Source organism: Petaurus breviceps, unplaced genomic scaffold (assembly GCF_028583685.1).
Source record: "Petaurus breviceps papuanus isolate PSGF00001 unplaced genomic scaffold, PetGlider_PUasm1.0 90424, whole genome shotgun sequence".
Classification (NCBI taxonomy): domain Eukaryota; kingdom Metazoa; phylum Chordata; class Mammalia; order Diprotodontia; family Petauridae; genus Petaurus; species Petaurus breviceps.
The window spans coordinates 2,171,603-2,199,115 of NW_027187247.1; the positions used below are offsets into that span (position 1 = coordinate 2,171,603).

Genomic DNA, 27,513 nt, shown 5'->3' on the forward strand with positions numbered 1-27,513 from the left:
CATAGGAAACTGGATCTTTTACATGTAACCTATTTTGGGGGGGAGGGCAATTGGGGTTAAGTGACTTGCCAAAGGTCACACAACTAGTTTTTTTTGTGTGTGTGTGTTAAGTGTCTGAGGCCCTATTTGAACTCAGGTCCCCCTGACTCCAGAGCCAGTGCTCTATTTACTGTGCCACCTAGCCGCCCCACGTGTAACCTGTTTTTAAAAAGAATATTACAGCGTATTCTTCAAAGCTGTCCTGCTTAACTGTTTTACTTTCTGAGCTTACTTATATTCTCTTTAGTGCTCTTAAAAACAAGCTTCCCTGACCCTCTTTTCTTTCCTTTTTTTTTTTTTAGCAACACTATTACTATCTCCACTCTCCTGAAACAAACACACACACACACACATAAAATTGAGTACTGAAGTCGTCATGTCTTATGTTGTTTTACCTTTGAAGTTTCATTTGGCATCTCATTTTTATCATACATTATTTCAGGGTGTTAAATGACATTTTCCTTTTTGAGTTATCCTGGTATAGTACACTTACTGGATGTAAATTCAGGAAGACCTGGATTCAAATACTGCCTCTGATAATAAGTGTACAATCATGTACAAAAAAAATTTAATTCCTTTAAGCTTGTTTCCTCATCTGTAATATATATATATATATATATATATATATATATAAATGAACCTGTTATTGAGTGCTTAAAATGTTCAAAGCACCATGCTAAATGCAGCATAAATAGAAAAATAAGTCCCTGCTCTCAAGGAGCCCACATTCTGATGAGGGTGACAACACATATGGAGGGTTTCATGTGCCATCTGCAGTAGCTAACTCTCAGGATGATGGTGAGGATAATAAGAAATAATGTATGCAAAGCACTTTGCACTTCAAAGTGGTATATAAATGTCATGGAATACAGTGATTCTTAAATTCTTTCTCCTTGATGATTTTCCTGGTCAGTTGTTTCTGTTACTAGATAGTTTTTTCCTTCCTAATATTTCTTGTCTTAAGGAGTTACTAATTTCTGTTTGGTCCATTGTAATTTTCAGAAAGTTTGTTACTTGGATAAGGAGGTTCCTTACTTTTAAGGATTTTATTCGTTTTCCACTTCTTTCCTCCAGAGTTCTTATTTTATCTTTTAATATCTTGTTTAATTTCTCTGTTTCTAGTTGTTATGGAATCACTCTCTACTTCCAAGTTGGAATTTTAAGTGTCTCTTGATCTATAGAAGTATATATGGTGGTTAGTGTCTTCTCTAGTTTTCCTTCCTGAAATGGGGCTTTGTGCTGAGGGCCAGGTGACCTCTTTTGCCCTGGGTCACATTAGTTTCTTTTTTGACCCCCTCTTCCTGGACTTAGGGTCTCTTGCTCCTACTAAATCTTTGAAGTTCTAGGAGCTGTATTTTCAAGGCCCTCTGTGGCATATTAAGATAGTTCTGGGGGAACCTATGGGCCTGTGCTGTTCTAATCTGAGTGCTGCCTTAGTGAAACTTCCACTCCTGTTTCCAGTCTAAACGCTGCACTGTGGGTTTCCAGTCACCTTTGTGTTTTGCAGCTGTCTTCACTCTACTGCGTCTAGATATGGAGCTTAGTACACTATATATATATATTTCTGGCCTGTTTTCTTTAAATATTTTTTCCCCAAATTTCACGTAAAGATAGTTTACATTTATTTTTATAAGATTTTGAGTTCCATTTTTTTTCTCCCTACTTTAATTCCCCTCCTCCCTCCAAGATGGCAAGCAATCTGATATAGGTCATATGTATGCATTCATGGAAATGTATTTCCACATTAGTCATGCCTTGGGAGAAGAAACCAAACAAAAGAGAAAATTTGCCACACACACACACACACACACACACACACAAATGAAAATATTATGCTTCACTGTGCATTCAAGCTCCATAGTTTTTCTGTGGATGTGGATAGCATTTTTCCATCATGAGTCTTTTGTAATTGTCTTGGATCATTGTATTGCTGAGAAGTTTAGTTAATCAATCATAGTTGATCATCACACAATGTTGCTGTTACTATGTATGATGTTCTCCTAGTTCTGCTCACTTCACTCAGTATCAGTTCATGTAAGTCTTTCCAGGTTTTTCTGAAATCCACCTGCTCATCATTTCTTTTTTTTTTTTCTTTCTTTCTTTCTTTTTTTTTTTTTTATTAAGCAATCAGGGTTAAGTAACTTGCTCAAGGTTACACGGCCAGTTATTTCTGGGTGTGGTGCTGAGTGTCTGAGCCCGGGATTCGATCTCCAGGTCGTTCTGATACTGGAGCCGGTGCTCTTACTTGCTGTGCTACCTGGCCGCCCCCGCTCATCATTTCTTATAGCACTATAGTATTTCCATTACATTCATATACCACAACTTGTTCAGTCATTCCCCAATTGATGGATATCCCCTCAATTTCCAGTTCTTTGCCACCACAAAAAGAACCGCTACAAACATTTTTGTACATGTAGGTCCTTTTCCCTTTTTTTATGATCTCTTTGGGATATGCACTAGTAGTGGTATTAGTGGATCAAAGGGGATGCACAGTTTGATTGCCTTTTGGGCAAAGTGCTTTCCAGAATGGTTGAATCAGTTCACAACTCTACCAACAATGCAGTAGTGTTCCATTTTTCCTATATCTTCACCATCATTTTTCATTTTCCTTTTTTGTCATAGCCAATCTACATAGGTGTGAAGTGGTACCTCAGAGTTGTTTTAATTTACATTTCTGTAATTTAGAGCATTATTTCATATGACTATAGTTAGCTTTAATTTCTTCATCTGAAACCTGCCTGTTCATATCCTTTGACCATTTATCAGTTGAGGAATGGCTTGTATTCTTATAAATTTGATTCATTTCTCTATATATTTGAGAAATGAGGCCTTTATCAGAGATGTTGTCTGTAAAAATTGTTTCCCAGCTTTCAGCTTTTCTTCTAATCTTGGTTGTGTTGGTTTTGTTTGTGTAAAACCTTTTTCATTTAACGTATCAAAATTATTGCATTTCATAAAATTCTATCTTTGTTTGATCATAGATTTTCCCTTTCTCCATAGATCTCACAAGTAAAGTATTATTTGCTCTTCTAATTTGTTGATAGTATCATCCTTTATGTCTAAATTATATAGTTTACCTTGAAATAGGATATGAGATATTGGTCTATGACTTGTTTCAGTCATACTATTTTCCTGGCAGTTTTTATCAAATAGTGAGTTCTTACCCCAAAAGCTAGAGTCTTTTGAGTTTATCAAACATTCAATTATTTTACCTAATGTATTCCAATTATCCACCATTCTATTTCTTAGTCAATGCCAAATAATTTTGATGGTTGATGGCTTATAAAATAGTTTTAGATTCATCATGGCTAGGCCACCTTCCTTTGCATTTTTTTCATTAATTCCCTTGATATTCTTGACCTTTTGTTCTTTCAGATGAATTTTGTTATTTTTTCTAGTTCTCTAAAATAATATTTTGGTAGGTTTTTTTGGTATGACACTGAGTAAGTAAATTAATTTAGGTGGAATTATCATTTTCATTATATTAACTTGACCTAAACATGGGCAATTGTTATTTTTCCAGTTGTTTATTTGTGTGAAAAGTGTTTTATAATTGTGTTCATATAGTTCTTGGGTTTGTCTTGGCAAATAGATTCCCCAGTATTTCATATTGTCTACAGCTATTTTAAATGGAATTTCTCTTTCTATCACTTGTTGCTGAGCTTTGTTGGTGATAATATAGAAATGCTGATGATTTATGTGGATTTATTTTATATCTTATGAGTTTGCTATAGTTAATTATTTCAAAAAGTTTTTTAGTTGATTCTCTAGGGAGTCTCTAAGTATACCATCATATCATCTGGAAAGAATGATGATTTTGTCACCTTGTTGCCTATTCTAATTCTTCTGATTTCTTTTTCTTCCCTTATTGCTAAAGCTAAAATTTCTAGTAAAATATTGAATAATAGTGGTGACAGTGGGTATCCTTGTTTCACCCTTGATCTTACTGGGAAGGCATCTAGGTTTTCTTCATTATAGATGATGTTTGCTTATGGTTTTCATTATATATTCTATATCATTTTAAGAAAATCTCCATTTATTCCTGTGCTCTCTAGTGTTTTTAATAGGAATGGGTACTGTATTTTGTCAAAAGCCTTTTCTGCATCTATTGAAATAATCACATGATTTCTGTTGATTTTGTTATTGATGAGGTCAGTTATGCCAGTAATTTACCTAATGTTGAACCAGCCCTGCATTCCTGGTATAAATCCCACCTGGTCATAGTGTATTTTCCTTGTGCTAAATTGCTGTAATGTTTTTGCTAACATTTTATTTAACATTTTTGCATCAATATTCATTAGGGAAATTGGTTTATAATTTTCTTTCTGTGTTGACTCTTCCTGGTTTAGGTATCAGCACCATATTGTGTCATAAAAGGAATTGGGTAGGACTCCTTTTCTTATTTTTACAAATAGTTTATATAGTATTGGAATTAATTCTTTAAGTGTTTGGTAGAATTCACTTGTAGGATAGAGGATTCTGGGAAAATGGTGGGGTAGGTCAGAAAATTTCAAGTTCTCTACATTTTCTTCCACAGAAGAGATAAAATTGTCCTCTAGGCGAACATAGAGCCCTGAAAACAAATAAGAGTAGGGGCAGAAAAAGGTTCCTCTCGGGACAGTTGAAGACCTGAAGAAAAATCCTAGGACTAGATTTCCTCTCTGTGAAGAGTAAACACCCCCAGTCTAGGGTCTGCTTTCACTAGCTGCAAGGTACTTCTACAACTAGCTGCAAGTCCTGGGTTTGAGAGACTTCCTCAGCCCAGCCACAGGAACTCCCCCCCGCCCCACCACTCACCCGCCTCCCCCCCTTCCTCCCCTGACAGTGAGTGGAGTTGGAAGTCTGACCTGGGGAAGATCTGCTGACAAGGAACCCTAGACTCATTTGTGCAGTGTAGAGCTACAGGGGCAAGAAGGAACAAGCACATGCTGGGTGAAGCAGTGGGGTGGGGACATGCTGACTGTGGGAACTTATAGGAAGCTAGAGGTCTTGGTTTGAGTTCACGGTCACAGGAGAGAACTGAAGAAGATTAGAAGTCAGAGGAATCCATCCCCCCATGCCCCAGGACTAGAGGTGATTATAGAAATTAAATTATTACACCCCCACCCCCCAATGCACAGGCAAAGTAGAAAGAATCCAGTTGTTGAGAGCCACTACGGGAATAGAAAACACTGGGATTTATCTTCAAAGGAGGATACTGAAACAAAGAAACCCTCTTCCACCCCAAAGAGTAATGTCAAATGATCACTTGCCCCAAAAGAATTCACTGAAGAACTTAAGAAAGACTTTAAAAATCAAATGAGAGAGATTGAGGAAAAATAAGAATAATACAAGAAAAACAATTAGAGTATGAGAAGAAAATCAACGTTAGAAAAGGGGATCCAGAATCTTAAGGAAGAAAATGACTCCTTGAAAATCAGAATTGGGCAAGGGGAAACCAGTGAAGTTATAAGAGATGAAGGGGAAAAAAAATATAAAGAATGAAAAAACAGAAGAGAATGTGAAACATCTCATAAGAAAAACAACAGATCTTTAGAATGGATCAAGAACAGAAAACATAAGAATAATTGGACTACCTGAAAGTTCCGATTTAAAAAAAATCTTGATACAATAATACAAGAAATAATTAAAGAAAATTGTACTGAAACATTATAACAAGAGGGAAATGTAGAAATAGAAAAAAAAATCCACTGATCACCACCTGAAAGAGAACCTACAAGGAAAACTCACAGGAATATTACATTTAAATCCTGAAACCCCCAAATAAGGACAAAATATTACAAGCAACAAGGAAAAAACAATTTACACATGATGGTACCACAATTGGCTGGTTGGTTGATTGTTGTCCTTCGTTCTCGAGAAGGACCAAAATGACATCACTATTCTAAAGTTAAGTTTCAGTGTGTCCGACTGTGGCTGATTAGAACAATATAAGCTCAGAATGCTCTACCACAGGTCAGGCACAAATAGTCCGTGTGAACATTTGGGGTGGAATCTCCAAATTTGAGCATCCTGCATTTCCTTTGAGCTGCTTCAATTTTGCTTAGCTCATAGAGCACCGCACCTTCTTGGATGTGGGCATGCCATGCTGAGTGATCCTGTGCCAGTAACTTCCATGTTACACAATTGCGAAGAATCAAACAGGACCTAGGGTTGGCGACACTAAAAGATCACAGGTCTTTTATCAATATAATCACAGGTCTATATCAATATAGAATACTATATTGAAGAGCAAGAGAACTGGTCCTTTGGCCTAAAATATCATACCCAGCAAAGCTTAGCATAATTTTTAATGGAAGAAAATGGACATTTAATCAACTGTCAGACTTTCATGACTCTTGTTAAAAAAAACCAAACCCTGAACTCGATAGAACCAAGAGAAATACAAGGTATGTACTGGTGATGCATGCAATTGTGATACATACAAAGTACATACAATTACAAGGACTCAATAAGGATACAAGGTTTACCTTTTATATATGGAAAATTAAAACCTATGTCTAAGATTGTTACTAGTAATTAGGTAGCTTATAAGAAAGATTGGGATAGATCTGAATATGATATAACTTTAAAAAGTAAAATTGTTAAAGAACAACTAAAAGAGTAATTATTCTATACAAATGATGTGCAAGAGGAAGAACCAATACAGAAAAATTAGGTGGAGGTGGGAGACTTAGTTCTGGGAACCCACTTTCATCAGGAATGGATTTAAGATGGAAAAATACATATACATCTAGAAGAGTATAAAAATCTTCTAAATTTAAAAAAGAAACAAAACTCTAAGGGAATAGGGAGGGGGAAAGAATAAAAAGGAGGGATCTGTAGAATGGAGGGTGAGGGAATAGGCTAAAAGGGGAGTATAGAAGGGTGTTTAGATTTGGGGGAATGGGAGGGCAAGAGAGGGATTGCTGGAGTGAGGGTAGGTTAAGTAATAGGAGGGTAAGGTAGCAGGTGGAAGTAAAGTAGAGGAATTAGGAGAAATAGAGAAAAAAGAGATATGCACAAACATAAAAACAAGATTAGGAGTAGAATCTCTTAGGGAAAGTATATGTTTATGTATGTATGTATATGTATATATAAGTATATATCAGTACCTATATATAAATATATCTGTGCTCAATTGTAGTCTTGGAGTGATGGGTAGTGGGGAGGAAGGGGGGAAAAAGAATGAAGTAAAAAGTGTACAGCAGAAAACAAAAGAAAACTTACAAGGATGTAAAGAAAAGATAGATAGCTTTCAACTTAACGCACAGTATTTAATATATAGGCTTTCTTGAAATGATAAGTTATTGCAGTATATTTTGAATCCTCTTATGTTCTGCTGTGAACATGATATTTTTTTCTTTTCAAAAATTTTTTTTAAAATAAACTTATTTTTTGGCTTCTTGGAGGGGGGAAGGTAGGGCAATTGGGGTTGTCACATGGCTAGGGGTGGTGTGTGTGTGTGTGTGTGTGTGTGTGTGTGTGTGTGAAGTGTCTGAGGCTGGATTTGAACTCAGGTCCTCCCAACTCCAGGGCCGGTGCTCTATTCACTGTGCTACCTGGCCATCCCAACATTTTTTTTTTTAAGGGGTGGCTAGGTGGTACAGTGAATAAAGCACCAGCCCTGGAGTTGGGAGGACCTGAGTTCAAATCCAGTCTCAGACACTTAACACTAGCCTTATGACCTTGGGCAAGTCACTTAACCTCAATTGCCCTGCTCTTGCCCCCTCCAAAAAGCAAAAAAAAAAAATCACTTGGAAGTCCATCTGGCCCTGGAAATTTTATCTTAGGGTGTTCATTGATGGCTTGTTCAATTTATTTTTCTAAAATGGAGTTAAGTATTTTTACTCCTCTTCTGTTAATCTGGGATATTTATAATTTTGTAAAAATTCATACATTTTACTAATAGATTGTCAGATTTATTGCCATAGAGTTGGACAAAACAGCTCCTAATTATTGCTTTAATTTCTTTTTCATTGGTGGTGAATTCACCCTTTTCATTTTTGATACTGGTGATTTGTTTTTCTTTTTAAAGTCAAATTAACCAAAAGTTTATCTAATATACTATATTACTTGATGTATAAATGTTTAGGACTGATATTACTTCATTGTCTCTGGTACCTTTTATCAAGATGTAGTTTCCTTGTCTTTTTTATTTAGATCTATTTTTTGCTTTTGCTTTGTTTGAGGTCAGGATTGCTACTCCTGCTTTTTTTTTTTTAACTTCAGCTGAAGAATAATATATTCTGCTTCAGCCTTTTACTTTTACTCTATGTGTGTCTCTCTGCTTCAAATGTGTTTCGTGTAAACAATATATTGTAGGATTGTTTTTTTTTTTTTAAAGCAATTGGGGTTAAGTAACTTGCTCAAGGTTACATGGCCAGTTATTTCTGGGTGTGGTGCTGAGTATCTGAGCCCGGATTTGATCCAGGTCATCCCAACACTGGAGCCGGTGCTCTTACTTGCTGTGCTACCTGGCCGCCCCAGGATTCTGGTTTTTAATCCACTCTCCTATCTGCTTCAATTTTATGGGAGACTTCATCCCATTCACATTCAGTTATGATTACTAGCAGTGTATTTCCTTCTACCCTATTCCTCCCTCCCCCCCCCGTTTATATTTGTTTCTCTCACTCTTTTTACCCTGTCCCTCCTCACAAGTGTTTTGCTTTTGAACACTGCCTCCCTCAATCTGCCCTCCCTTCTATCAGTCTTCCCTTCCCCTTTTCTTTTACCCTTCCCCTCCTACTTTCCTATAGGGTAAGACATTTTTTTTTTCAATGAGAGTAAGGTTCAAACAATGCTCATCCCCTCCCTTCTTTCTCTCTAATAGTCTTTCATGCTTCTTCATGTGGTGTAATTTATCCCATTCTTCCTCCTCCTTTCCTCTTCTTCCAGTATGATCCTTTTTTTATTCCTTAATTTTTTTTATCATCCTATCAAAGTCAATTTATGCCCACCACACCCTCTGTCTTAGCATGCTCCTTCTAAACTGCCCTAGTAGAGATACAGGTCTTAAGAGTTACAAGTATCTTCCCATGTAGGGATTTAAAAAGTTTAGCTTTATTGAATACCATGGTATTTTTCTTTTCTGTTTACCTTTTTATGCTTCTCTTGAGTCTTATATTTGAAGAACAGATTTTTCAGTTCAACTCTGGGTGGAAGGAGTCACTTAGTTTCTTTCTCATTGGCTTTCTTGGTCATTATTCAGTCTATTTCAGTTTTCTTTTGGCTGTCTGTTAGGCTGCTAGGCTGTCTGCTTCCTTTCAGGCAACCATTGTAGCTGGAATTCTTACACTCTTTTTCTGTCACTACTTGACATACTTACTTGTGTAATCCTATCCTCAGGTCTTTCCCAAAGTCATTATTAATGCATATTGATATTTCCATATTTAAGACTGTGTTCCTGTTTTATCATCAGTAACCAGCCATAGTGATCTTGATAGATGTAACCCAGTCTTCTGCATCATTTATTTTGTTGATTGCAAGCTATTATAGCTAAAGAAACAAGGTACTCTGAAGGAGACACAGGAGGAAGCATCAACCATCACTATTATCCTGACCATCATCTCTCTTCAGACCCTGATGGAGACAGCCCAGAACCCTGAACTCAAAACACTTGGGAATAGCAATGGCCCACAACTACCAGACCTGCTTCTCGCCCATAGCCATCATTGAGGAGAGAAATCACTAAGCAGTTTCTGTAGAAAAGGGACCAGCCATCCCTAACTGTCAATCAGCTGCTACCTATAGGGCAGGCAAGCCAGGCCAATGAAAGTAGAAAGGCACCCAAAGGGAGACACAGGGGGTGGCATACACTAAGCATGTCAAACCACAAGTACTGCCATCACATAATTCTATCACATGTTTTTTGGCTCTTCTTTTCTGTGTTGCTTCTCTGGCTCTTCTTTATTGTAGTGTCAGATAATTGGAGTTGCTATTTTTCTGAGGCTTGTTTAATTGAGATTTTACTGTATATTGTATTGTAATAAAATAAACATTTCATTAACACAACATACAATAAGTGTTCTTTAGTTAAATTTTGAACATTGACTTATCTTTTTTGGCTGTTTTAGTTTGCATGAATTAATGACTAATTCATATCCAAAGTAAATAAATTTGTAATGTTAATGTCTCACACTTTTATCACTTAGACTATTTCTATATTCTTTCTTGTAGGTTGAATATAAACTGGGATTCCAGATAGACAATCCTGTGGCTATGGACATGCCCCAGGTCAACATTTCTATTCAAGGGGAAGTCCCACGCACTTTATCAGGTGAGTATTTTTTTTTAATCAAAGGTAGTGTATTATGTCTGTTTTTATTTAAGAAAATGTTTTAATTGCTAAGAAATGAACAAATAATAGCATAGAAATTTCAGAGCTGGATCCAGGAATTTATGGTTCCATTTACTTCCCCAAAACTCTAAAAAGAACATTAAAATTAAGACATTATAGGATGGGGCTAGATCTTAAGCAGTCCTATAATAAGCTATCATTCCCATAAAGTGTAAATCAAAGTTTTTCTATACATACACAATTTCTATTAGATAAAAGCTCTTCAGATAAATCCTGTTTCATGAGGCTTCCTAAGCCTCAGTTTATTCACCTACAGAACAAGAAAAATTATTCTACCATCTTCACAAAGCATATTGCTGAATATGACTATTTCCGAATACCATTACCAGCCCATAAATTTTGGATTTGTCCTGTTCTCTCCTCCTCTAGGCTCCAGTTGCTAGTTCCCTCCTCCCTTGAAAATGTTTTGCATTTATTTTGTATGTGTTTTTTGTTGGTTTTGAATATTCAGCTATATTTGTATGTGCTATAACCTTGACATATTCCTGGACTCCTCACTTTCCCATATCTCACCTAAACAATCAGAAGCCAAATCTTGTTTCTACCTTTACAATCTCTCTCATCTTACCTCATCTCTATACTCAACAAAGACAAATACCATCTTAGTTCAAGCCCTTGTCACCTTTTTCCCCAGTTGTCTCAAGTCCTTCTTCCATACTGCTGCAAAAGTAATTTTCCTTCAAGTGCTAGTCTGATCATATGACTGACCTACTCAGTCAACTCCAGTAGCTCCTGATGCTTCTAGACTAAAATATTAACTCTTTTGTTTAGCTTTTAAAGCCTTACACACCTTGGCCCCAATGTGTCTTCTCAGTCTCTGGACATTAATCCTCCTCCTACACTTTGTGTGACAACCAGACTGTCCTCTCTCCTCCTCACACTCCATCTCTTGTCTGTGGACTTTCACACAGCTGTCCCACATAATTGAAGTACCCTCCCTCCTTACCTCTACCTCATGGAATTCCTTTCTTCCTTTAAAATGCAGCTCAAACACTCTCTTCTGCATGAATCCTTTCCTGATTTCCCCTCCTTTAAAAGCTATTTCCCTCCCTCCCAAATTACCTTGTATTTAGATTTTGTAGATATTTATTCATTTCATATTTATGTTTAGTATTTGTTTTACTTTATGTTTACATATTTATTCACTTTATAGTCATGCTTTATTAATGTACATGTGTGCATGGGGTCTCCCCATTATCACTACTCTCCTTGAAAGTAGAGATTCTTTCATTCCTTGAATTTTTATTCCTAGTACCTAGCACAGTAGGCACTTAATAATTTCATGTTGATTTTATTAATTGATGCTTCTTCTCAAAAGAATGTAAAATCCTTGAAGGCAAGGGCTGTTTTGTTTTTGTCTCTCTAATCTCAGTGCCTGGCTCATAGGTGTTAAATACATGCTTGTTAAAATGAATTTCTCTGTATTTGTATGTGTTGCTTTTACATTTGCAGTTTAGAATTGATTTCAAATCTATTTAGTCAGTTTTAAATTACTTGTGTTTTGCAGTGCATTTCTCTAATTATTGAAGAATCATCTTTAACTTTTTTTAATTGTTTATGTGAATCAGCTTTTTTTGTTTTTGTTTGTTTGTTTTTTTTTAAACAGTATTTCGCGTTGAACTTTCCTGCACTGGAAAAGTAGATTCTGAGATAATGGTACTAATGCAACTGAACCTGACAATAAATTCTTCAAAAAATTTCACAGTCTTAAATTTCAAACGAAGGAAAATGTGCTACAAAAGTAAGGCATCCAACTTTGAAAATGAGTTTTTTACATAGCTGTGAGTCTACTTTTTTCTGTGCAGAGAAGGAATCATAAGATTTTTGTGATTCCTCTAAAGATATTACAGTGAACATTTGATTATATTTTGCAGATGAGAAAACACTTTTAAATCCAGAGATAGTCCCCAGATTGTACATTCTAGAAAATCTCTTACAAAAGAGTTAACATGTAGCAAAGAAGTGTCATCTCTGGTTATATAGGGGACATTGTTGTACTTAAAGAATAAACATATGGGGGCGGCCAGGTGGCTCAGTGAGTAAGAGCACCGGCTCCAGTGTCGGGATGACCTGGATCAAATGCGGGCTCAGATACTCAGCACCACACCCAGAAATAATTGGCCGTGTAACCTTGAGCAAGTTACTTAACCCCAATTGCTTTAAAAAAAAAAAGACTAAACATATGGTTGTTCTGAAAGATATAGGGACGTAGCTTGAGTCAGGAATAGGGTAAAGTATTCAGCTAGGTAGTCTCTGCATTAACCTAAACTACTAGCTAAGCACCAAATTGCTGTGGAAAGGAATCTGTCCTTAATGTGAACATTAGCCAGGGCTGGTGTTTCCTGGCTAGCCATTTCCCGGAACATGACAGATAATTATCCAGTTATTATGTCTAGTATCAGATATATTTTAGATTTATTAAATATGTCAAATTTAATATGTTAGTAATTTTTTAAAGTAACTGTATAAATTCAATAAGTGATACCTTTTCTTTTAAAAAAATTTATTGTACTGACTTAGAACACTTAAATAAGATTTCAGTAGTAATTCTGTACACATGTAGCAATATTCATCTAGCCATTATTCATTCTATTAAATTTATTTTGTATGATGTATTGAATAAAGTGTTAGTTAGAATCAAGAAGATTTAGATCCTCTTCCAAACAGTTATTAGCTTTGTGACCATAGGCAACTCGCTTAACTTACTGCAGCATCATCAGTTTCCTTATCTGTGAATGGGAATAATAATACTTATCTCATTAGATTGTTGTGAAGATCAAAAAATCAAATAAAATAATGCATATTTTCAAACCATAAAACTTCCATACTAGTATCTTCATGTTTATTTACCACAGTGAAAATCATTCCTGTCCATTGCTCTTTTTTGTAATTGAGTATAAATTAAGTTATATTTTCATAGTTTGGGTTTCATAACCAACAATGGATTATTAGAGATTTTAAAATCCATTTTGTTTATCTTGACCCCTTGTTTTGTCTTATTTTTTTATACTGGAGCAATTCCTTCATTATATTATTCATTTTATTACAACTTAGCACTTCTTCTAGAGAGTGAGAATAAGGATGGGGAAGAAAAGTGAATGTCACACATAGTATACAGTCTGACACAGCCCAGTAACACTGAGTTCTGTTTTTAGCTTTGCCATTAACTAGGTCTGTGTCTTCTCCAAGGCTTCAGGTTCCTCATCTGTAAAATCAGTGACTTGAATTAGAATGTTCCAAGAAGCCATTCCAGGTCTAAAAATCTCTGACACTAAAGCTAGACAAATTTCATTTATCTAGACATTTTTCTTATGTGGCATAACCAGTTTCTTGGTGAGAAGACACAGTTGGCTGTTTAAAAGCTTATTAAATTCAAAATAAGTATAAACAGAGTATTAATTTAGTTTTGACTGTCTTATAACAAAAGACCTTTCCTTTTTATTCTAAAATAATATATTCTGTTGCAAAACAGAAAATTAATGTGTTTGAGAATTTTCTAGAAAAGAATCTTGACTTCTAAATTATCTTATTACATTTTTCAATCAGAGCTTGAAGAAGTCAAAACTCCAATTTCTGACAAAAATGGCAACAGAACTATTTGTAAGTACACTGTCACTGGTTTAAAAAAATCATTTGGGGAAATAAATGATGGCTATTTTGTATGAATAACCAATTCCATCTGTATAGCTATAAAAACTGTTAACGTGGAAATATAAAATGGTAATAATTTCTATTTGTTTCAGTCTAGTTGCTTCCTTGGTCTTATACAAATCAAAATCAAAATTATGTTAATGCTATTTATTTCACATTCTGGATATTTTATTATTCAAAATATTCTGGATATTCTGGACATTCAAATTCTAGATATTTTGTATAATGAATATTGTATATATTTAATAATATGATTACCAGAACCTGGTCCTCAGTTAATTAACAAGCATTTATTAAGAATCTTCTGTGTTTCAGGCACTGTGTATACTAATATAAAAAAATGAAACAATATCTCTTTTTAAGGAATTTATGTTATATATCAGGGGAGACCAAACATATAAGTTTATATGAAATAAATTCAGAATAAATGCAAAGTAGTTAAATACTAGGTATTTAGGAAAGAAGGGTGCTCTTAGTTGTGGTATATCCATACACATACACATATATACATGTATTCATACATATAAATGTATGTATTTTGTTCACATATATATGTACTCTGTATGTGTGTATACGTACCCAACTAGCTATCTTTCTCTCTGTCTCCAACCAACCCCTACCTCTTCCCTGAGTTTTAGTGCATTGCAAATTGTCTTTTGGACATTTCATACTGAATGTTCCAGGAACAGCTCTTAAACTCAACTTGTCCAAGGAACAATCTCAGTTAAGAAATCATAGAGGACGAGCCAGCAATGGAAATGGATAAGGAACCATTAGATGTGGAGGGGAACTAGGGAAGAGTAATGTCAAAAATTTCAGAGACAGGGGACTATCCAAGAGTTTAAGATGTCTTTGAGCCATCCAGTTTGAGATGACAAACAGGTAACTTGTCATGTGGACAAACTGAACTTAAACTGAAGCTTAGGAGAGAGAGTGGGTCTAGATATGTAGATTTGTGAGTCATCTGCTTGGAGATGATAATTAAACTCCTCCACAATTATGTTTTACAAGTAGGAAATTAATTAAAAATTTCATTCTAATTATCTAACTAGAGTATGATATGAAAAATAGCCATCCTTACACGTTAGTCTAGGGTTGAGAATCTCTGAGCAGTGGTTTAAATATGGTCTTTAGTTTGAAATTAAATTAGTCAGTATTTATTAAATTCCTATTCTGTGCAAGGCACTGGAAATAAGAAGGCAGAAATGAGAAGAGCTTACATTCTACTAGTGAATATGCCATGTAAATTGATAAGTAAGTACCATCCAAGTTGATTGCATGGTAATGTGAGTGAAGAGGCGCTGACAGCCAGGGAGATCAGGAAAGGCTTCTCAGAAGAGGTGAATCCTGAAAGACAAGGGATTGTGAGAGGGGGAGCTGAGAAGGAAAGTCCTTTCTAGGAATTTCTTTTGTTAAAGCCTAGAGGCAGAAGTTGAATTTCTGAGTTCTGGTAATAGCCAGAAAGTCAGTTTGACCGGAATGGAAGGAAGAGTGTTAAATATTTTTGGAAAGGTAAGCTAGAATGCCAGATATTTTGTTTTGTCCTAAAGGTAATAAGTTGCCTCTGAAACTTAAGGCATGAGAGCATGTATCTGTAGCTGGAAGGGAACTTAGATGTCATCTAGTCCAGCTCCTTTTTTACAGATGAGGAAGATGAGGCCCAGTGAGGTTATAGGACTGTTCAGAGTTACTTGTACAGGAAAGCAGTGCTGCAGTGTTGCCTCTGCTTGTGGAAAACGATTTTGGCAACAGTGAAGAGGTAGAGTTGGAAAAATAAGAGGAGAATCAGGGAAATCAGTTAGGAACCTATTTAAGTAGTCTGGTGATAAAGATGTGAACTAAAGGGTGATGACCATAAGAAGGGGACTGATACAGCACATGTTGTGGAGGTATATTTGAAAGTATTTGGCGACTGGTTGGATATGGGGGTGAGGAAGAGTTATGAATTAAGAGTGACTCTGAGCTTGTGAACCTGCAAAAAGTAGTAGTGCCCTCAACAGAAACTGGGGAATTTTAAATAGGTAGAGCAGGGTTTGGGGAGAGGATTATGAATTAAAAAAATTTTTTTATATGTTTAGTTTGAAATGCCTGTATGAGAGACATCTAGATGGAACTATCTGGGAAGCATTTACTGATGAAAGCTGGATGTTATACAGATTTAAAAATCATTTGTGTAGAGATGATCATCTAAGCAGAGGGAGATGATGAGTTCACAGAGGGAGAAAGATGCAGAGAAAGAAGAGAAGTGGGTCCAGGACAGCCTTAGAGAATAGTTTTATTTGTGGGATATGAAGTGAATATTGATCCAGCAAAGACATTTGAGGAATTGCCAAAGTAGTAGGTAAACCAGGAAAAAAACATCGTTGTGAAAACTGAGGGAGGAGAGAATATTCAGGAGGAAAGAACGGTCAGTGTCAGTATTCTCAAAGAGGTCTGGGAAAAGTCTGTCAGATTTAGCAGTTAAATGATTGTTGGTAACTTTGGACAAAGCAATTTCAGTTGGAATGGTGTAATAAGAAATTATATTGCTATAGTTGATAAGTAAGCAACAGGTTAGAAAATGAAGATACGTATGTATATATCTTTTTTTCTAAGAGTTTGTGAAGAGAGAGGAGAGATACAGCTTGAAGTGTCAGGTGAAGATTTTTTTCAGGCAGAGGGAGATTTGGACATGTTTGTAGGCATCAGAGAAGGAAAAAGGAAAGGTTGCAGATGAGAGGGACAAAGGGGATGTTAGATGCAAGTTTCCATTAGAAACAAAATGAGGTGACATGTCTTGTATTTATAAAAATAATTGTGGGAAAGGAAAAATATTTTTACAAGATGAATATAAAAATCATTTATCAAATTAGCAAAGATGATAAAAGGCAGTCATTATATGACACTTAAAAAACTAACTAATGGGGCTGGCCTTGGCAAGAAGGAGGGCAGACTCCGTCAGAGACTGGTATAGTCGAGGACAGAATGGAGGATGGATATAGATAGGGTTTGAAGTTTAGAATATAAAGAAGAGGAAACTTAAAATGGATGGCTCATATTTTATCAGTAAATTAGGCAGTGGACGGTAGGTTCTCTGCTGAGAGGGATGAGGAAACGGGTGGTAGTATGGGAGTCTTGAGGGGAGAGAAGGTTTGAAACAGCAGCCATGGAGCGTGTGAAAGAATCATCCTGCATTCTCTGGGATGAAGATTAGTTATTATAATCTGTTTGGTTGCTAATTTGTGTCATTGTATTTGTCCTGATTCTGTTTACTTTATTCTGCTTCAGTTCATACAAGTCTTCCCATGTTTCTCCTAATTCCTTATATTTGTAACTCTTTTATGATGCAATAATATTTCATTATATTCATGTATCACAATTTTCGCAGTCATTGTCCAGTTGATAGGCACCTGCTTTGGTTTCTCGTTTTTCCTACCACAAAGGTGCTGCTATGATAATTTGGCATATATGGGTTCTTTTTTTTCTGTATGTCTTTGAACCCTTTACAGTACGTGTCTAATGATGGAATTGTTGCATTAAAGGGTATGAATTATTTTAGGGAATTTTCTTGCAAAATTCCAGATTAACAGTTCCATTAACACTATATTAGCAGCCTTGTTTTCTCACAGCCCCTTCAGCATTGGCTATTTCTCCAAAGTTAAGTGAATGATTTTTATATTTTTCTACTAGAATTCCTATTTAAAACATTTTTCAAAGAATAAATGCTTTTCTCTCCCCCTCCTATTGTTTGTATGAATTTATTCTAGTAACTGATTTACTATAAAATTTGAATAATGTGAAATTTTTTATTTCTTAAAAATATATTTTAAAAGAACTCATGCATTATGCTGATAAAAAAAAAACTTATACTTTTTTAAAATTTCAGATGATCCTGTAAATGCAGCTCCTACCACTTCTACTCGTGTGTTTTACATCAGTGTAGGGGTTTGCTGTGCAGTAATATTTCTGGTAGCAATAATATTAGCTGTTTTGCACCTGCATAGTATGAAAAGAATTGAGCTGGATGACAGGTACTGTATAGCATTTTTAAAAATTGCTTCCTAATTACTTGTACCCAGAGAAGAACAAATTGGGGGGGGGACAGGTTAATCTCTAGCCACATACAGAAGGATTTTATAGATATTGCCCTTGTGTTTATTTTATTAACTGTTAGAAGCATTCTGAGATGATTGTGGATGAGGTATAAGGGACTTGATTATATATAGCTCCTTTGTTCAAAATGTTATCTCAGTTGATTTTTTTCTTCTTATCATTTAAGAGGGGAAAGAAGAGAATGGAATGAGAATGAGAGAGGACAAAGAAGGGTAAAAAAATTCATTATAATTGAGAGAATGCACAGAAGAGACATCTTTAAGGGTATAAAAGGAAAGTACATAACTATGAAGGACTGAATAGTGCCATGGTAGGGTTTTCATTGCATGAAAATCTCAAGAGAATCCTGATGATTTTATGAGTAAGTTTAGTTCAAAGGGATGAATGGAGCATGAAATTTTTAGGGATCTTTATGAGGACAGAAGTTATTCTTTGACATACTCTATATGCTACCTCTAAAGATGAAAGTGAATTTCCTTGAGATCTGGTGTTTTGATTATTCTTGGAAATCTGGAAAAGTTTTTTAGTCCATAAAATATGACCTAATTGGGGGAGGTATATATAACTAACTGCCTTTGCTACCTTGACTATAAAATTATGTGTTTGGGGTGTAAGGAACTTCTCACCATTTAGTTGGGGAAGTACCTAGAGTTATAAAGTGCTTTATGAGGTAGAAAAGGGGAGACTTCATTTCAGGTCAGGGTCATCCTCTGCCCTGGAGGATAATACATTTGTGTCAGATTTTAAAAATATAATAGAATTTTGACAGGTGGACAGATCTGTGAGCAAAATAGTTAAGTACAAGATATATTCAAGGAATAAAATGACAATATAATTAAGTTTGGCTAAAGTAGAGATATATTTAGGAAGTAGATAGAGACAGGGAGTAGAGGCAGATTGTGGAGTGTATTTACTGGCAGCTAGAGGTGTTTGTTCTTTAATAAATAGACAACAGAGAGCCATTTAAGGTTTGTATAAGGCATATGTGGTAGGCAGTTACAGAACGAATGGATTGGAGAGAGGGAGAGATAAAAACAGGTTCATTTTAGAGGGTATTTTTTTCCAGTAGTTTTATGAACTTTTAGCTCAGGAGCAAAATAAAGGAAGGAAAGAAGCAAGTGGGAAGAAGGGAGAGGTGTCATATCCAGCACTTCGATCTGATACATTATCCTTAATTCCTCATCCCTTTCTCTCCTCTCTGCACTACAAAATAACCAAAAGAATATAGCAGGTTAAAGAGCATTTTCCGTGTAGTCAGGGTGATCTGTTTGATCCACTCAAGTGGCCCATAGATATACAAATTTAAAAACTACATTATTACAGCAGTTTTGCAAATGGGTTTAAAAATGGAGTCTCTTTCTTTGTGTGATTCTTATATTGCTAATAGAAGAAGATAATGATATAACAAATATTATAGCCCCCCCCATCACATGTTTCAAGAAACCTAGATTTTATCCATTTTAAAAATTGGGGGATCATGAGGCAGAGTTGATGCAGTTTACTGTAGGTTTTATAGGTGTGTTATATGTGTTCATTGCTTAGTTGTTTTGTAGTCTCCACAATTCCCTGTGCTTTTAGGTGGTCTTTTTTTTTCTCTTTAAATTACACATTTACTCCCTTATTAAAAGTAATTTCATGGAAGTGGCATCATTTTAATTTTCCTAGAGATAATCATTCTAGTCATTATTAATTACTTACCCTAACATTTTTTTTTTTAGTTCAGTATGCTTTGTGTAGCGGTCAGAAAAAAGTTTATACAGTATCTAAGATTTACCACTTAAGGTGTAGATACCTGGTGATGGCCATATATCAGAAAGGAAAAATATACAATCTCAACAGATGCTGATTTCAGTTTTCAACATGTTATTATGGAGAAATAGCCATTATTCTGATCTCTCAAGATTTTAGAATAATTTTATTATCATAACTACTCATCTACATGTAGCTTTTAGTATCTTTGTTACATGTAACACAGTAGGCGAAAGAGATAGTCATCATATAGTGGATAAAGAAATGACCTTAGAGTCAAGAAATACTGGGAATGTATATATGTATGTATGTATACATAAATGTATATGTATTTGTGTGTAGGTGTGTGTGTGTGTATATATATATATACATATATACACACATACATATAAATAAAAAAGAAGGAAAAATTCCTCATGAAAGTTGACTTTCTATCTCGAATTATTTTCAGCATCAGTGACAGCAGTAGTTCACAAGGTCTATCCCAGCCATCTACGCAGACAACTCAGTACCTGAGAGCTGATACTCCTAACAATGCAACACCTGTTACCAGTAAGAGTTAATTTAAATCTAAAACCAGTTTACTTTAGTCTTCGTTATTAGGCTGCTAGTGATCCTAAGTAATTAGTGTCACATGCATATGTGGAACTTAGGGTTGATGTTCAAGATTTGACTTCCACTTCTTAGATCGGTAAAAATTGTAACTTTTTAAAAATTGATAAATTGAAAATATATTACGTAGATGAACTTTAATTAATTATTTTTTAGCTTCTGGAAATATCTATAGATTCAACCATATTCAAATGCACTTGGATTAGTTTCCCATTCAAATTTAGAAATTATGAATTTGCTAATTCTTTCAGGGAAAACAAGTTCAGTATACTTTATGAAAGCAAGAAACTTTGGATTTTGATTAAAGTATCATTAAATGCAGTTCATTTACACATCAGATAACGTCCTTACCAGTCGTGTTTTTCAGTAATATTGTTGTGCTCTTCAACGAAATCCTACAATAATGTTTTAAAACAGCTTTACAGGAGGTGGCTAGGTGGTGCAGTGAATAGAGCACTGGCCCTGGAGTCAGGAGAACCTGAGTTCAAATCTGGCCTCAGACACTTGACACACTTATTAGCCGTGTGACTTTGGGCAAGTCACTTAACCCCAATTGCCCTTCAAAAAGCAAAAAAAAAAAAAACCAAAACCAAAGCACCTTTTACATTGTTACTTGGCAGATTTTATAAGAAATGTGTTTGGTTATGTGTTAACTGACTCTGTGGGCCAGTAATTGATCTCAAGCCTTCATGATCTCCAAATTATGTTGGAGTAATCACTGCCATATTGCTAATATCTTACATATCTGAGTGTGCCTTGTTTTACCTAATTTCCCAAGTAGCATATTCAATGTGTAATGCAAACTCATGGTATCATATATAGCCTTCCCTTGAATTCTGCTTTGTATATGGGAATGCTAATTTTTTTAGTGCTTAAGTTTATAATAAAACATTTTTAAAAGAGAAAGATGTGCCTTTAGTGAGGACAGTTCTCTTTAAAGGCTGCCCCTTGGAAACTACTTTTTTTTTTTTTTTTTGCTTTTTAGAGGGCAGTTGGGGTTAAGCAACTTGCCTAAGGTCACACGGCTAGTTTTTGTGTTAAGTGTCCGAGGTCAGATTTGAACTCAGGTCCTCCTGACTCCAAGGCCCGTGCTCTATTCACTGCGCAACCTAGCCGCCCCCGGAAACTACTTTTGATCTTTATTAGGTATGATTGGAGAAAGATTAATCATAATAATCATAGTACTTGCATAGCACTTAAACTTTCCTTACAACAATCCTGTGATATAGGTAAATCAGTACACCATCTATCAAATTGCTAATCAGTAATTATTCTTCCTTATTTTGTAACTTTTGGGGAAATTGTATTCTTAGTCCTTCTGCGTTCCTTCTTGTTTCCTCATTTCACAAGTACCAAGGGATGCCATTCTTCTCCTTCTCCTTTTCCTCCTCCTCCTATTTCTTGCTTTCGGTCTGCTTAGCAACATTTTTGTTTCTCTGGGTGAATAATTTTATGCAAATTTCATAAATTTAATTTCATTTTCTTGCTAGTAAAAATGAGGGGATGTTAAAACGAATTTAAACACCCCAGCATGGCATGAAGTTGGATTAAAATATTTAAATGGTCATATATCTTGTTAGAAAAGACATTCTAATAAAATTCTCCTTGTGGGGAAAAATTAGATAATTTTTTATAGGGGCTGTTTTTCAAATTTACAAAAATCTGTCCAGAAGAGGTCACCATTTTCTCTGATTTTCAGATAACACAGTTGATAATCTGTGAACAAAGTATTGCTTTCCTTCTAACAATATATATGTATATACAATTGGAATGGTGCTAATTTTAATAATGTATTGCTGTTTGCCCTTGATTATTTCATTATGGAGATGGGAGAAGGATTCTTTGCCTAGAATCTTCAGTTTGTTTTAAGGAGAAAGAATCTTAACCTATTTTCCTTTTATTGTTTCTATATCTTTTCTTTTGAGTATTAACTATTTTATGTAGGTTATTATGGAAAATGATGGTCTCTAATTCTTTATTATAAGGGTATTTATATTAGTTTTGTTTGGCTTTGTTGGCTCCTCAGGTTATCCTACATTACGGATAGAGAAGAATGACCTAAAAAGTGTCACTCTTATGGAGGCCAAAGCAAAGGTCAAAGATATAGCAATTTCCAGGGAGAGAATAACACTAAAAGATGTTCTCCAAGAAGGTATGTATCCTCTCAAAATCAGTTTTAAGCTATATATTTTAAATAATGCTATTATTCTAAAATCATTATTTAAATATCTTAGTCATTAAATATTTAATATTTTCATATCAGTGTTGGTGTAAGCACAAAAGAAATGGCTTTGATCTTCATATTATCATAGAAGACAGAGACTTTTTTCCTTCAAAGGTGTTACTTGTACTTTGTTTTCTTTATATCCCTTAAGGTCCATAATATATAGTTTGGGAGGGTTGAATTATATTATTATTTAATTTCCTTCTCAAAGTAATTTTTCCATTGTGTTGGAGAAAAGAAGGTTGAAAGTCTCACAGAAGAAGGAACCTAAAAATCAAAGGATGCTTCAGGAAGGCTAGTTTTCTTTCTGTTGTCATCAGGTTGAGAGAGGTTTTTATTTATAAACTCACAGACTAATTGGGAATGAAAGGTAGACTCTGGTCAGTTTTGGATTTTGTTTTTTCCTATCAATTTGGGTTCTCAGCTTGTAAAGCTGTTGTTTACCTAGGGATTTGAGCTGCTCTAAATTTCTGTAACAAGTCAGTTCTCTGTTTCTGTCAAAAGAGGCTATTAATTAAAGAATAGTGACATGATAGCCAGCTTTTTGATTAAGGGGCATGTTGAATAATAATAGTTAACATACAATACTTTACCTTTTCAGAATGCTTTACATGTATTATATCATTTGGTCCTTATAACAGTTTACTGATGAGAGAAACAGGTTGGTTAACTGACTTACTTATGAATATATAGCTAGTAAGTATCTGAAGCAGGATTCAAATTCAGGTGTGTTATCAGGTAGAGAAAGGGAAGATTGTCTACTATTTCCCTTTTTTTAGATTGAGATTTTCTTGGTTTTCAGACTTAAATGATGAAGAAATGGGGGGGGCCTGAATCTAGGGAGTTGCATTTACTAGTTGCCCTGACCTGAAGGGTCAAGCTCAGGCTAGGCTATGATGGATGGGAAGATTGCTATTGAGAAATGGGGAACAGAATAAGGGAAAATGAGGAGTCAGTTCTCTCCAGCTTCCAGAAGAGGGAGACAAGTACCAGTACAATCAATCTACTTTTCATAGTAATTCCAGATTAAGACCAGAAATCACAAATTCTAGGTTGAAGAGTACCTTTTCTGAAGACTAGCTTTTTCAGAGTCAAGATTGAACATTTTTAAGAACATTGAATTATAGCTGTTTCAAAAATTTACTACTTTTTAGATAAGGGATAATTCAGCTATTTCACTCTTCTCCTCCCCTAACATGCACTTAATTTAGAAGTTGAAATTAACAAAGCATTATCTTCTACTCCAGTCCATCCTCCACTCAGCTGTCAAAGCAATCTTCCTTGAAGACAAGTATGACCAAGTTACCTTCTCCCTCTCCCCTGTTAAGTAAAGGCCTTTGACTTTCCATAATCAAATATAATTCATTATCAAATTCCATAATTAAATATAAAATCCTCTGGGTTTTAAAACTTTTTGTAACGGGGCAGAGTCAAGATGGTGGAATAGAAACAGGACTTCCTCAGGGCTCCTGCTCCCGCCTCCTGCAATTCATGTAAAAAATGACTCTAAACAAACTTTGGAGCTACAGAACCCACAAAATGACACAGAGAAGCTAACCTCCCACTGAAGACAGTCCAGCAGAAAGCTGCCAGTGCAGTGTGTTGGGAGCCAAGCCCAGCCCTGCATGAGCCAGAGGTTTTAGCTTCAGGGAAGCCACAACCGCTGGCTAGAGGGACTTCAGATCACCAGTAGCTGTGGCAGTTTCCAGAATTATCAAACCATAGATGTGAAGGACAAAGTGAGAGATCAGTACAGGGTGGACTTTGGGACCTGGGAACTGGGGAGTGCAGTCTGGCCTTTGCCCCTGGGGTGAGAAGCCCCTGAGGCATGGCAGACGTGCAGCCACTGCCACGCAGATGCTTCAGAGCTCCTGGCCAGCACATTGTAGGGGGACCAAGCAACCAGTCTGAGGGGTAATCGCTCTTGCTTTAACCTGCTTGGATCTGGATCACTGTCTGGGGTGCATGACCAGTGTGCCAGAGCGTGTGGAGGCTTCTGAGAGGACAGCCAACTAACAGTTCCAGCAGCTGAGAAAACCCCAGCGATTGGGACAAAGCTCCATCCCCCCCCTTGGAAGCAGAGCTCTACTGTGGCAAAAAGCTCAAAAGTCAAGTAATTGAGTGGCAACATGAGCAAGCAAAGGAAGCAAAACAAGCAGAGCAATCTGACTTTGGATTCCTTTTTTGGGGGACAAAAAGGATCAATGTATGGAACAAGAAGAAGACAGCAAAGTCAGAACTCCTGGACCAGAAGCTTCCAAAAAAAGAATTAAGCAGCTTACAGGCCATAGAGGAGCTTAAGAAGGATTTTGAAAACCAAATAAAAGAAGTGGAGGAAAAATTGGGAAGAGAAATGAGAATGATGCAAGAAAATTATAAAATGAGAGTCAACACCCTGACTGAAGAAAATAACACCTTAAAAAAATAGACTAACTCAAATGTCAAAAGAGGCTCAGAAAGGCAATGAGGAGAAGAATGCCTTAAAAAGCCAATTGCCAGATGGAAAAAGAATCTCAAAAGCTCACTGAAGAGAATCATTCCTTCAGAATTAGATTGGAGCAAATGGAAGCTAGTGACTTTATGAGAAATCAAAATACTTTTAAACAGATCCAAACAAATGAAAAAATAGAAGGCAGTGTGAAATACCTCACTGAAAAAACCATGGACCTGGAAAATAGATTCAGGAGAGATAATTTTAAAATTACTGGACTACATGAAAGCCATGATCAAAAAAAGAACCTAGAAATCATCCTTTAAGAAATTCTTAAGGAAAATTGCCCTGATGTTTTAGAACCAGAGGGCAAAATAGAGGTTGAAAGAATCCACCGATAACCTCCTGAAAAAGATACCAAAAAGAAAACTCCTAGGAATATTATAGCCGGGTTCCAGAGTTCACAGATGAAGAAGAAAATATTACAAGCAGCCATGAAGAAACAATTAGAATATTGTGGAAACACAATCAAGATAACACAGGATCTGGCAGCTTCTACACTGAGGGATCGAAGGGCTTGGAATATGATATTCCAGAGGTCAAAGGAGCTGGGATTAAAACCAAGAATCACCTGCGCAGCAAAACTGAGTATCGTATTTCAGGGGAAAATATGGTCATTCAATGGACTAGAGGACTTTCAAGCATTCTTTACAAAAACACCAGAGTTGAATAGAAAATTTGACATTGAGATACAAGAAGCAGGAGAAGCATGAGTAGGTAAAAAGGGAAAAGAAATCATAAGGAACTTATCAGAGTTGTAGGAACTACTTACGTTCCTACATAGAAAAATGATAATCGAAACTTTTCTCAGTATGAGAATAGTTGAAGGGAATAGAAATATGTGTGTATACATTATATATATATATATGTATACATACATATATATGTTTGTGTAGGAGGGTATATGGGCATATGAATAAATATGTGAGTATGTGTATATATGTGTACAGGTATACATAGACAGAGGGTACAAGACCAATTGAATAGGATGGGAAGATACTTAAAAGGTGAAATTAAGAGGTGAAAGGAATATAATGAGAGGAGAAGGGGAGAGATAGAATGGGGTAAATTATCTCATATAGAAGAGGCAAGGGAAAACTGTTACATTGGAGGGGAAGAACAGGAAGGCAAGAGGGAATGGGTCAAACTTATTCCCACTGAATTTGGCTTGAGGAGAGAATGAAATACACACTAAATAGGGTATCTCACCCTACAGGCGAGTAGGGGGGATGATGGGATGGAGGGCAGGCTTGGGGGGAGGGAAGTTGGAAGCACCCACTTTTGAAAAGGGACAGGATCAAAGTAGAGAATAGAACAAGTGGGGGGTGGGATAGGATGGAGGGAAATATAGTCAGTCCTTCATAATATATCCACTATGGAAATGTTTTGCATAGCTACACATGTACAACCTATATTGAATTGCTTATCTTCCCAGTAAGGGTGGGTGATGAGGGAAGTAGGGTAAAAATCTTGAATTCAAAGGTTTAAAATCAAATGTTTAAAAAAAAAATATATATATATATATAATTATTATTATTATTTTACATGTAAGTGAGAAATGAGATATACAGGCACTGGGGCAGAGAGATCCACCGTACCATACTGGAAAGTCGGAGGGTGATGGGGGAAGATATGGGAGAGAGCAGATTGGGGGAGGGGATATTCAGTGGGATCACTGTTTTGGGGTGGTGGGTAGGGGAAAAATGGGGAGAAAATTTGTAACTCAAAATCTTGTGGAAATGAATGATGTAAACTAAAAAATAAAAAAAACTGGGGAAAATAACTTTTTGTAACCTCAAAAAGGTTACAAAGTCCTTTTCTTCCTTTCTAGTCTTCTTACACCTTACTTCCATCTGCAGTCCCATGACACTGGTCTCCTTGCATGCAACACTCCATCTCTGAACTGAGCATTTTCACTGACTTTCCCTAATGCTTGGAATTCTATCCCTCTTCATCTCCACCTCCTTTTTCTTTGACTTTTGTAAAGTCTTAGCTAACATTCTGCCTTCTTCAAAAAGCCTTTCGGAGTCCTTCTTTAACTTAGTACCTTCCTTCTGAGATTATCTCCATTTTATCCTATATATATCTTGCTACATAAATGTTTACATGTTTTCCTCGTTACACTGTGATACCAGATATATTTTTCTCTTTTTATTTTTTTGGAGGGCATTTGGGGTTAAGTAACTTACCCAAGGTTACATGGCTAGTTTTTGTGGGTGAGTGTTAAGTGTCTGAGGCCAGAACCGAACTAGGGTCCTCCTGACTCCGGGCCAGCGCTTTACTCATTGCGCCACCTCGCCGCCCCTATTTTTACCA

General features: G+C 35.9%; 1 protein-coding gene across 2 annotated transcripts in view; it reads left to right on the forward strand.

Annotated features, from left to right (window-relative positions):
* RYK (receptor like tyrosine kinase) overlaps positions 1 to 27,513 on the forward strand; it is a 115,956-nt gene that overhangs the window by 40,754 nt on the left and 47,689 nt on the right. Inside the window, exons 3-8 of one of the 2 annotated variants that reach the window (XM_069108714.1) lie at positions 10,198 to 10,297; positions 11,985 to 12,119; positions 13,925 to 13,978; positions 17,895 to 18,039; positions 20,322 to 20,422; positions 22,500 to 22,634. In XM_069108714.1, coding sequence (XP_068964815.1) covers positions 10,198 to 10,297; positions 11,985 to 12,119; positions 13,925 to 13,978; positions 17,895 to 18,039; positions 20,322 to 20,422; positions 22,500 to 22,634 — 670 coding nt within the window. The remainder of the gene's footprint in view (positions 1 to 10,197; positions 10,298 to 11,984; positions 12,120 to 13,924; positions 13,979 to 17,894; positions 18,040 to 20,321; positions 20,423 to 22,499; positions 22,635 to 27,513) is intronic. The other variant, XM_069108715.1, reaches the window with a different exon arrangement.